The sequence below is a fragment of the Alosa alosa genome, chromosome 17 (genome assembly GCF_017589495.1).
Source record: "Alosa alosa isolate M-15738 ecotype Scorff River chromosome 17, AALO_Geno_1.1, whole genome shotgun sequence".
In the NCBI taxonomy this organism is placed as follows: Eukaryota; Metazoa; Chordata; class Actinopteri; order Clupeiformes; family Clupeidae; genus Alosa; species Alosa alosa.
Window position 1 is genome coordinate 31,738,066 of NC_063205.1, and position 13,139 is coordinate 31,751,204.

At 42.5% G+C, this 13,139-nt stretch overlaps 1 protein-coding gene across 11 annotated transcripts in view; it reads right to left on the reverse strand.

Annotated features, from left to right (window-relative positions):
- Nucleotides 1-13,139, reverse strand: part of dmd (dystrophin) — a 493,723-nt gene that overhangs the window by 49,758 nt on the left and 430,826 nt on the right. For all 11 annotated transcript variants that reach the window (XM_048268223.1, XM_048268225.1, XM_048268222.1 and 8 more), the window contains 2 exons: nt 9,374-9,531; nt 7,612-7,778 (listed from right to left, as the gene is read on the reverse strand). In XM_048268223.1, the coding sequence (XP_048124180.1) occupies nt 7,612-7,778; nt 9,374-9,531 (325 nt within the window). The remainder of the gene's footprint in view (nt 1-7,611; nt 7,779-9,373; nt 9,532-13,139) is intronic.

Below are 13,139 nucleotides of genomic sequence, written 5' to 3' on the forward strand. Positions count from 1 at the left end.
TGATTCATTTAGGCTAGGCCTTTTTATTCAGGGGCCGATTCACAAAGAATTTTAAGGCTAAAAGTAGCTCCTAACTGGCTTAATTTAGGAGCAACTCCTAAAAATAATGGGCGTGTCACTCCTAACTTTAGGACTCCTAATTTTTTGGCAAAAAAAGTAATTCACGAAGCATTTTAGACCTAAAAGTAGCACCTAAGTCTGGGACAGCTTAAAGTCGAGAGGACTCTAACTCACTAAGACCTATTCATAAACAGCTTTTTGTGGCATTTTACGTTGCGATGTTTTGAAATAGCCTATGTAACAGGAGCTTCCAATCGTGAGGGAACAATTTTGCATTCATAAAAGGGATGCAATAACGCCACCAACAACAACCAAAACTACTCATTGTTAACATGTAAATGAAATGTAACGTTTCATTGTGAATCAAATTAAAATGTTCTCCTCTTTGCAAACGTGAGCCTAGGGATATGGTGACAGATTCATTTAATAATGTTGCAAAGGTAGGCTACTGCATCAATCCATAGGCCTATGTTTCATTAGGCTACTAAGCTATTTGTTTTGCCTTACTCTTTATTCATTTAGGCTAGGCCTTTTTATTCAGTTATTAATCATCTTCCGTCCCTTCGCAGACTACTTGTGTAGCGCGCGCGATTCTCCGACCTGTCACCTGTCAGTCATCATCGAAGAGAGGTGTTTGGAATTCAGCGTTACAATCGTCAGCCAATCAAGGTGGTCACTTCAGTCAAGCTCGTGCATGAGTAATGGCGTCATCCATAGCAACGAAGACTCACTCCCTAGTTTAGGAGTTGTCTGAAAGGCTTTGTGAATAACTTTTAAGAGAAAACTCCAATCTAAAATCTTTAAGTGCGATTTAGGAGTAGCCTACTCCTAGTAGTAAGATGTGCATCCAAGATGGCGGCGTACTGCACACGCGACCTCTCTCTGTCCCAACCGTGACGGTGTTTTGTTGCGTTTAAAAGTGTTTGTCCGAAAGTTTTACGTGTTCGCCGTCGTCTTACTACGTCGTACTACAAGTACAGCAGGCAGTTTTAATTGACATCTGCAAAAGCAAGTTTTGCAGCGTTCTGGACTTTGCAACAGAGACGCTTAAAGGAACTCGGACGGACTACTCCGCCTGCAACAACACCGACTTCGCTGCTACTCCTCGAAAGAAAGCGCCGGAAGCGGTGTGCGAGGAAGCAGAAGAGGGGCAAGCTGAGGCGTCCGGGCCAGGCTAGCGGCCAGCCCAACTTCGCCCAGCCATACCATCCATTCTCCTGGCAAATGTACGATCACTGGACAACAAAATGGATCACATACACGACTGCTGAGATCAACGAACGGACAGTAAAGTAACTGCTGTGTGCTCGTCTTCACTGAGACTTGGTTAAATGACAACATTCGGACTCTGCTGTACAACTGGAGCAGCTAGCATGCTATCGAGCAGACCGGGCCATTGTAAAGGGAGGTAAACCAGGAGGAGGAATCTGTGTTTACATCCGTGACGAATGGTGCGGGACACTGTAGTAGTATGCAAACACTGCTCACCACTGGCAGAGTTTATGATCATAAAGTGCCGTCCTTTTTTACCTGCCAAGGGAAATTACTGCGATTCTGCTAGTTGCAGTATACATCCCGCCACCAACAACAACAGCGATAAGAAACGGGCTCTTAGTGAACTGTACCAGGCTGTCAGTGAACAACAGACGGCACACCCAGACGGTTTCACCATCTTCGCTGGAGATTTTAACCATGCTGATCTCAAACTGTACTTCCAAAGCTACACCAGCATGTTGATTTTCCAACAAGAGGAGATAACATCCTGGACCTGGTCTACACTACACACAAAGGAGCATACAAAGCCACCCCTCCCCCACATTGGACTTTCAGACCATATCACTGTTATGCTAATGCCGCGATACAGACAAAGGGTAAAAGAACAAAACCGGTTCGTAAGCAGGTAAAAGTGTGGCCTGAGGGAGCCTCCGATGCTCTTCAAGACTGCTTTGACACAACAGACTGGGAAATGTTTAAGCAGGCAGCCACTTACAACAACCGGACAGACATAGAGGAGTATACAGACACTGTAACCTCTTACATCACCAAATGCATCGATGATGTGACCCACACAAAAGACATCTCGGGCTAACTGGAAGCCATGGCTGACAGGGGATGTCCTCAGGCTGCTGAGGGCCAGAGACAAAGCCTACAGAGCTGGGGATGAAGCTGGCATGAAAACAGCGAGAGCCAACCTGTCCCGTGGCATCAAGGAAGCAAAAAAGGAATACACTCACAAGATAACTACCCACTTCAAAGACAGCAGGAACGCACAAAGCCTATGGCAGGGCATTCAGGCCCTCACGGACTACAAGCCCGGCGCCACAGAGCTGTGAGAGCAACATCCCTCTGCTCAACAACCTGAACCGTTTTTTGCTGCTTTGAAGCACAAAACAGCTATCCCCTCTACATGAGCAGCCCTGTGCCTCTCTGCCGACAGCATGAAGAGGACACTTGCTGCTATCAACAGGGGCAACAGGTCCAGACAACATCCCAGGTCGATGCGCTGAAGGACTGCGGGGGGAGCTTAAGGATGTCTTCACAGACATCTTTAACACTTCCCTGAAGCAAGCCATCGTCCCATCATGTTTCAAAGCTGCCACCATCATACCTGTGCCGAAGAAAACTGCTCCATCCTGCTTCAATGACTACCGCCCTGTGGCACTGACACCCATCATCATGAAGTGCTTCGAGCGGCTTGTCATGTCACATATCAAAGCCATTCTCCCCCCACCCTGGACCCCTTCCAGTTTGCATACCGAGCCGGGCCTACAGAGGATGCAATCTGCTCTGCCCTCCACCCAGCCCTCACCCACCTGGAAAAAAAGAGACTCATATGTGAGATTGCTGTTTATAGACTTCAGTTCTGCATTCAACACCATAATACAACAACAACTCATCTGCAAACTTGACAAACTGGGACTCAGTACCTACCTCTGCAACTGGCTACTGGACTTCCTCTGTCAGAGGCCCCAAGTAGTACGTGGTTGGCAACAATACCTCAAGCAGCATCACACTGAGCACAGGGGCCCCCAAGGCTGGGCGCGTGCTCAGTCCGCTGCTCTTCACCCTGCTGACGATGACTGCACTGCAACCTACAGCAACAATCACATAGTGAAATTTGCTGACGACACAATCTCTGGTGGGTCTCATCACTAAGGGCTTACGAGACTCAATACAGGTTGGAGGTCGACCATCTGACCACGTGGTGCAGGGACAACAACCTCCTGCTGAACGCCAGCAAGACCAAAGAGATTGTTGTTGACTTCCGGAGAGGTCACACCCAACACCTGCCACTGACCATCGACGGTGCTGTGGTGGAGAGCGGCAGCAGCACCAAATTCCTGGGGGTGCACATCAGTGAAGACCTCTCCTGGACCACCAACACTGCATCACTGGCGAAGAGAGCTCAGCGCCGCCTGTACTTAAGTGGAAACTCAGGCGAGCAAGTGCTCCACCAGCCATCATGACCACATTCTACCGAGGCACCATTGAGAGCATCCTCTCCAGCTGTATCGCTGTGTGGGCGGAAGCTGCACTGAATACAACAGGAAAGCCCTGCAGCGATAGTGAACACAGCTGGAAGGATTATTGGTGCTTCACTCCCCCCTGAAGGACATTTACACCACCCACCTCACACCAAATATGACCAAAATTGTGAGTGATGCAAGTCACCCCGCCACAATCTGTTTGATCTACTGCCCTCTGGGAAGAGGTACAGAAGCCTGCGCCCCCAAGACTACCAGACTCACCAACAGCTTCATACACCAAGCTGTAAGGATGCTGAACTCTCCCTCCTCTCCCCTCAGCTACATAACATCCTGGACATTGGACCCAAATGGCCGCCTGCACTACTCCACTTGCACACTTGCACACTTGTACACTTTACAACTTGGTGTTGTTGTCTTGAAACACAACACTTCTGCTGCTCTTACATAACTTGCACCACTATGCCACTTTCTTTCTTACTTAGGTCAAACAGAACTACCCAAGCCTTTTATTGGCCTGACTTTGCACTAGTATTTTATTGACTGTCTATGCACAATTTCAACCAAATTTTGCTGCTCTTATTTTTTCATTATTATATGTGCCCTCTTATTTACTTATTTACTTACTTTTTTGTTTACTTGAATGTTATGTTTGTCTGTGGATCTAAATTGGCAAAATATGTCTTGTCTTCACCGTGGGATAGTGAAGAAACGTAATTTCGATCTCTTTGTATGTCTGGAACATGTGAAGAAATTGACAATAAAGCTGACTTTGACTTTGACTTTGACTTTGAAAGCCTTTGTGAATAGCCTAAGGCCCCAGTTATTCATCATCTTCCGTCCTTGTGTAGCGCACGCATTCTGAGACCTGTCACTCATCATCGTAAGGGAGGTGTTTGGAATCATGCCCGCGTTACAATCATCAGCCAATCAGCCAATCAAGGTGGTCACGCTTGCCCATTTACCCAAATTAATGGTCGAATATTACTGATGATCATTGTTATTTAAGAACATGCAGTGTCGCGAGGGTACCAAAAAACATCTTGCTCGTAAAAAGCATCATAACGCATATTCTGGCGGGTCTGTTATTTACTGTAGGCTGCATAAAACCACATGCCTTTATTTTGGGCAAGCCTGCATTCATTCATTCATTCAACCTTTATTTATTCTCGGAGGGTCATTGAGGGAAGCCCTCATTTTCAATGAAGCCGAAATTACAGAAGCGAAGCAAAGCGCCCCACAAACAAGACAACATTCGAGGCCTTCTGTTGAAGAATTTTATATAAAGCCTGCGCTGACAGTAATCCTCCTGCCCCTGATAGGCCTACCACAGCTGTGGATAGTGTGGAATGTTCAAGTAATAACACAATCCAATGTGTGTCTCAATTGTCCCCCGCTGACCACCTCACACATTTCTCTAGATTTTGCAACGAACTTACATGACACAATGCCATAAAATATGCCAGTTTTAGGACACAGAATAATGTTTGTAATGATACCAGGTAGGCCAGGTATTGTCGCAGGTGCATGGTGAAGTGAAATTCTTACTTTGGAAAACAAACATTTGCCGATATCATCGCCGATCATCAGAATATTGCAACAGATTCTGTGTTCTGGACTGTAGGTAACTTGTTAAGCCAGTGGTTCTCAAACTTTTATTTCATTCCCCACTTTGATCAAGGGGCATGACTGATGATAGTGGAGATAACGTGTTATCCAGAGGCTTTTGCAAGTCAGCATCTTCGACGGTTGTCTATTAAAAATATAAGTTTTCGATGTCCCAAACGGAGAGCCATACTTTATTGTTTTTAACGATCTCTATGCTACTCACAAAAATGTAGGCATGGGGACATGATGAAGTAGGTTATCCAACTGTCGTGTGTTAAATTATTGTGATTACGAGCTGGCTCAATTATCACACCACTGTTTTGATTTGCGTAGTTGCGTTAACCCCAACACTGACAATAATGTAGACAGCAAATTTCGATTTTGATTTTCGTGTAGTCAAGCCTTAAGCCATACCCAAGTAGCCTAAATCGAGGTAATGTTTAATTATGCATGATTTATTTTGTTATTGAATTCGTAGGCTGGGATTACTCTCGGCAACAATTATGTAAGGAACGGCAGGCAGAGCGATGTACAGTGGCAGAGCGACGCACAGTGGCTGAAAGTGGTACTAAAGCTTCACGCAGCTTCACGCCGCGTAATGCGCGAATTAAGTGGTCATTTGAAAGCGATGCCCACTGTATAAGAAACTTTTAAAAGGAAATCATGAAAGCAACAGTAGTTCCCACTACTGACCATTTAAAAACTGTGGTTGTTGTTGGTGGCGTTATTGCATCCCTTTTATGAATGCAAAATTGTTCCCTCACGATTGGAAGCTCCTGTTGCGCATAGGCTATTTCAAAACATCGCAACGTAAAATGCCACAAAAAAGCTGTTTATGAATAGGTCTTAGTGAGTTAGGAGTCCTCTCGACTTAAGCTGTCCCAGACTTAGGTGCTACTTTTAGGTCTACACCATTACCTGCAATATAGAGAGCAGCAGTTCACACAGACACAGAATGTTATTATTTTAACAAAGTATCGATTCTAAAAACGTTGGAAATCGTATAGTTTTTTGCGTGAAGGCATCGTGATACCTTTTTAGTATCGATACACCGTGCAACACTAGCTTGGTTTATAACTTAAACCAACATAAAATTATAATTCTGACTAAATTAATTAGCATAGGCCTGCTTGATGATAATATATAGCCTGTCACCTCATATACTGCTCCCGAAAATACAGGGAATCATGTGATAGTCTCTAAAATTGATGCTGACTAAAGAGGATGTAGCTCGAAGGTTGTTGATATTTCAGTTCAAAATGGAATCAAATTACACCTTTCCCTCTCCTCCCAAAGTAACATTGCAGGTCCAGTATAACTGGCCCTGTATAAATGCAGTTATTTTTTGTAAGGGAGGCTATTTGGTAACAATGGTAAATTCTGCAGATGCACAAATCTACATAAAACAGATATATTTACTTTGAAGTGACTAGGGCTAGTTTACAGCATGACTTTTGCATATTAATAAATTGCACTTAATAAGGCAAAACATTTTTTTATCCGATTACTCGATTAATCAATGAAATACTCAATTCAAAAAAGATTAATACCCTATTTGACATGAAATACATCGTTCATGGCCCAGAAACACTCGTTAGTGGGCTCGTAACTGCCAGTTAACGCTACCCTGCTGAAAAAAACCTGACCAGCTTAAAGTTGTTTGCTGAGTGACCAGCTTGTTAACCAGCTTGTTTGACCACCCTATGATGGCTGACCTGCTAGACCAGAAAAACTCTTGCGAAAACATACCTTCAGTTGGTTTACCTAGCTTACGATGGTAAATCAGCTGGTTTTGCTTGTCGTTCCACCTCAAACTGGTTCATTTTAGTTGGTGTTTGCTGGTCTACATTGCTGGTTTAACTGGCCATGCCAGCTTATGTTGGTCATTTTAGCAAACCAGCATGACCATCTTACACCAACAATGTCAAACTTAGCAGGCTGGTCACCAGCATGACCATCTTACACCAGCTGTGACCAGCTTCCTCAGATGGTCACGCAAGCATGTCCACCTGGTGGCTGAACCAGCTACACCAGCAAAGACCAGCTAAAACCAGTTACCAGCATAAGCTGGCTTCTTGCTGTTTTTTCAGCAGGGTAGTCTCTAAACAAGCTGCCAACAATTACATATTACATTGCATTAGTTAGCTAGCATGCTAAAGAGCATAAGAATCATTGCTGGTCAAGTTTTTAGGGGTCATATTTCTCTTCAATCAGTCACTCATTTAATGCATTTTCTAAAGGCTTCTTACAAATTCCAACTCTGTAAATAATAACTATTTCTGATCAAATTACTTGATTTTAAAGTGGCATTTAATCTTAACAGACACAATGATAGATGCTAACTCAGTCTCACGCACTGACCATAAGACACAGCAAATCTAACTCATACATACTTTTCTCATACTAACTTTAGAATTGGCATGTCCCTTTAAGGGAATGTGGGTTGTGTGTGTCTTACCTGAAACCAATTATGGGGCACTCCTTGCATATATTGCACTTTGCCTGGTGCTTGGCAGTCTCAGCAGCCGCCACACGATGTAACACGGGCAGCCACACCATAGACTGTGGCTCTAGCCTCATCCAATCCAGAAAGACAGCAGCCTCCAACTCTGGTTTATTATTTGCCTAAACAAAAGACACATTGCTACTAATGGAGGTAGCTGAATGTCTGTTCATATATGTCCAATTGTCCATGTCTACATATGTATCCATTTGGGCTGTCAAGTGATTACAGTAAATGTAATCATGATTAATAACATGAAATGTTATTACTGTAATGTAAATACTTAAAAGTGATTTTAAAAGCTTTACCTCGCCTAGTACTGACAAAACTGGAAGGGAATTATGAGAACATCACAATTGTGTTTTCGTTTTGTAGCCTACAATGTTTTGTAAACTCCAAATTGAGCACTAGAGTGCTAGTGCTATAGATAGCACTATATTTTCAACACCACAGCAAGTTCTGCGGACAAAATCAGAGATGTATTGCACAATTCTAAAGATATACTAACTGTAAGGTAACTGTCCTTGTTTTGAGAATTTCTTCGTATAGAGGGGACTTCACTGAATTCACTGACAAACCTTAATTCACTACCTAGTCTAATCAGACCTCTTGCAGCCGCAGTTAACAGCTTGTTGAGCAACATTTTAACACAAAGTTAGTGTTATGACTCACTTTGGTGTCCATGTCATTTAATACACAAAATACAAGACACATTTCAATAGAATGCGTCTCATCCTGATAACTGATAGCCCAGTTTTCTATTGGGTAGAATGTGGATTAATGGCACTATTTATTTTAAACTGTGTTAAAACCAGATTGGCAGATTATTATCATCACATTAACTTTGACAACCCATATAAATATGTATATACATATTTATTACACAGTAGTCTATACATTATTGGCCTCATTCACCAACCGTTCTTACGAAGAAATTTGTTCTTGAAACCCAGTTACGCCGTTTTTACGAAGGTTCTGGCATTCACCAATGTTTTTCTTGTTCTTAGGTAAGAACAGAATCTACGAACACTCAAGAGCACTCTTACGCACATTTGAGAACTGACTTGTTTGTGCAAAATCAATGGTTATTGCATTTTCATCACATCTGCAGACCTGTGTAAAATATAATATAATTGAAATTACAACTATATTATAATTTATGATATTCTTGAATATAAATCTTATAATAGTATTTTTTTAATAAAATAAATGCCACTATTTCACAAAGCATTAAGGTATTTTAAAATAAATAAACAAAACAAATAACACTTTCACTTTTATTATAACTACTAAATATAACTTATTTACTGTTCAATTCCAGTGCTTTCACTTCAAACCATGTGTCATATACGGTAATCAAATTGTCTTGCTCATTTATTGTATAATAGAATAGTATGTAGAAATGAAAGCTGGTGCTTCAGCCTCAATTTGTGTGCACACGGCCCTGCAGTATCCCTTTTATGGGGATTGACAGGGCATTTACCTATGCTAATTAATAACAATTGGCACGCCCTGTCAACTTAAGAAGAAGGGATTCAGTATGATAAGAATGAAACTGTGAACGATTCTGAGGTTTAAGAACACCTTCTTGAATCTGCTTAAGAGTTTTCGTAAGAACACAGTTAGGAGAATTCTTAGGAAGATATTGGTGAATGAGGCCCATTATTTATAAAAAAAAAGTATGTGAAAATGTATGACTTGCAAAAGTGCTACACACAAACTGGAAGCAGCTCCTGACACTGGGCTCAATGTTGCTGCCACCAAATGCTGCAACCTCCCCAAGCTGCCGTGGGATCTGGATGGAATCATGGAGCAAAAGACCCAGCCGCCTCTGATCACAGAATCCTGTTATACTTGCAACTTGTCTAAAGAGAACTAGGAGAAAAGGAGACAGACTGGTATCAATGGCAGTTCTCAACAATGATTTAAAAATAAGCAGTGTGTGACAACATTTATCCTCTAGAGCAGTGGTTCTCAAACTGGGGGGCATGCCGCAAGGGGGGCAAAACAGCTCCCTCAAAAATGACCTGCCATGGACCTCGCATTATTAGAATACATTATAACTCCAGCCCAAAGTTGGAAACTTGCTGCAATTTCAAAACCGGAACTTGAGAATGGCTTATTATACAGAGGCATGCTTTATATCCTCGTATTCGGTAAGGTCTGATGTTTTTTTTCGATATTTGGTCTGCCATGCATTGAGTGAAGAGTTGTATGCAGAGCTGTGTGCAGACTGTAAATATGATTACATTTTATGTTCAACTTTCATTGGAAAGCTTAAGGTCTGCTTTTTCACGTGACTAGTGTCTGTTATCTGTGTGACAAGTACTCTGCGAACAATTCAAAAGAGAAGGAGGGGTGTGAATTTCAATAAAATTTGAGTTACAATGGGTCCCAGTTAAAAATTGACACTTCATTCACTAAGTTCTAACACACATACTGTAGGCCTATCCCCTCTCGCTTTCTCTCTCCATCCCTGCACACGGTGCTTTCTTAAAGGAGCTGCACCATTTTACAACAATTGCATCTACATTTTCATATTAGAATGTTTTGTCAAGTGTAAGCTTAAACTACCGTGATCAATTTAAGTTCCCGTGCCCCCGCTGCGTCATGGAAGCAGTAAGTCAGTCGCATCAAAAATAGTAGTGGCACCCAAGTGACACCTTGTGGTTGTTTGTGTCAACAGCAGTTTGTGCCATTTCTGCTGAGAAAATGGGGTGCGTGATTCATGAAGGAACCCATCCAAACTTAACGGGGACCCACTGTAGTCTGCCTCTAAATTGGCCATTTGTTGTCACTAGTTGCATGCATTATTATCAATGAATGTGGTCATGATGACAGTTTAATTGTATGAGCACGTGATACCTTTTGACAGTCCAAAAGGTAACATTTTAGTCCTGTCTCGTCTCGTTAACAAAAACAAAAATACAACCACAGTTTCGTTCTCAAAGATCTTTTTTAGCTCATCAACTTTGTCTTAGTCATGGAAAAAAGGTTGTTGGCGAATATTTTCATCAGTGCACTACCCACTGTAACCAGATATAGCCAGCTGGCTAGTTAGCCAGCAAAATGAACCAACTAGCTGATAAGCCAGTCAGTAAATTTTCATTTGTTTTGTAACTAAATTAGCATGCTCGTTTTGACTGATGTTGTGGAGACACTGGTCTTCAAAACTGAGTAATTTTTAAGTATTTCTCTGCCTCTCCTTTGGCAAAAACTGTCTTGACGCCTCTGCTGGACTGACTGATAACACGTCACAAATGCTGTGAGGTAAACATCTTCTAAAACCTTGGCCCTACTGCTGAAGAAAAACTAAACTTCAGATTTACATTTACATTTAGTCATATACTGTAGCTTATGCTTTTATCCAAAGAAACTTTAAAAAAAAAAGAGAAAATCGAGGTAAAGTGAGACAAGGATATGTTAGAGCAGCAATAAGTACCACTTGCATAGAACTGACTGACAGTTCAAGCAAAGTTAAGGTTGTTTTTTTACACCTGGTTTGTTTGGAACAGTAGAATCCGAATGTGGAGTGTTTCCCCCGAAAGATCGGTTTGATTGGGTATATGTGAGAGCAGCAATCACTGTCTGTTTCGGAACAAAACACACAAACCGAGCCTACCTGGAGGAGGTGGTCTCGGCTCGTTTCCAATTAAACTCTAGAGCCGTTTCCTTTACAGTGAGAAAGCAATCGGGCCAGTGTAGCGGTACAACTTACTCTTGCTTACATTTTTGTACACATTGTAAGGGATTGAAAGGAATAAACTAATTGATACCACAGTGCAAAAAGCTGGAAGTCCTGGCTTCTCCGGGTGCTTAGAGCATACCAGCATGATTTGGCACCAAATTCAGTTAGCAAAGCTACATAACATCCTGGACATTGAGAAGAGAGACCACTTGAATGTTGTGTTCTTGGATTTGGCTACATAACTTGCACCAATGCTTTTTTTGGGTCAGTGCTGACTTTGCACTAGTTTTTTTTATAGTCTGCACAATTTCAACAAAATTTTGTGGGAGGCCTTTGATTATGTTTGTCTGTGGACTTAAAATTGGTAAAATATCCCACCGTGGGGTAGCATTAAAAGCCTAGTAAAAGCACTTTGACTTTGACTCTGGATATTTGTGTTTATGGATTTGGCTAATTTTTACAGCTGGGAGTACAGAACCAGCATTAAAAGCCTAGTAAAAGCATACGTTCTGGATATTCAATTATGTTTTACAAAGTACAACTCGAGATAGGAATCATGGCGGGATGTACCATCTCCCCACTTTTACAATGGCAATGGAGGTCATCATTAGGGCCTCAAAATGGGTAGTGGGTGGGGAGAAGTTGCAGGGAGGGCCACGCCTCACCCAAATTAGGGCTTTCATGGACGACATGACAACCTTGACGTCAACCGTTCCATGCACCAACAGGTTGCTGGATAAGTTAAATAGCAATCTGCAATGGGCCAGAATGAAGGTGAAGCCAAGTAAGTCTAGGAGTCTCTCAATTGTTAAATGGAAGGTAATAGATAAGAAGTTTGCTATAAATAAAGAGGTGATTCTCACAGTTCTGGAGAAACCAGTGAAGAGTCTGGGAAGGTTGTATGATGCAAGCCTTAGTGATAAATCACAGGTTGAATACTTGAGACAGGTCACTAGGCAAGGTATTGCAAAAATTGACAAGTCAGGGCTGCCAGGTAAGCTCTAGCTGTGGTGTTTGCAGTTTGGTTTATTGCCTGGGCTAATGTGGCCATTGACAGTTTATGAAGTTCCTCTGTCAAAGTTAGAGAGGTTAGAAAAAATTATCAACTCCTTTGTCAGAAAATGGCTCGGAGTCCCAGGCTGCTTAAGCAGTGTAGCCTTGTAGGGGAAGGGCATTGTAGAGTAGCCAATATCTAGTCTGACAGAGGAATTTAAGTGTGCTAAGGCTAGATTGAAAATTACTCTTACTCAGTCCACGGACCCAGTGGTGAGGAAAGTTGCACCCACAGTTAATGCAGGGAGAAAGTGGAACCCAGAACAGGCAGTTAAGCAAGCTCAATCCGCATTGAGGCATAGGGATATAATGGGCCATGTGCAGCATGTGCAGTCTAGGGGTGGGCGTAAGTAAACCCTTGTGGAGCAAGGCTTCTGCAGGAGAAAAGAGGAAAATGGTAGTGGAGGAAATGCATAGGCAGGAGGAGACTGTAAGATGTACTAAGGCAGTATCGCAGGCAAAACAAGGGCAGTGGGTGAACTGGGAAGGGGTGGAAAAAAGACGGATTAGATGGAAAGATCTATGGGGCATAGAAGCTGGTAGGATCAGATTTGTGTTAGGTGCTACATATGATGTGCTCCCATCCCAAAAATTTAAGTCAATGGTTTTGTGAGGATGATAAATGCATACTTTGCTCGTGTGTGGGCAGCCTCCACCATATCCTATCAGGGTGCAAGGTAAGTCTCACCCAGGGGCGATGTACGTGGCGTCATAACCAGGTATTGAAATGTGTGGCAGCGGC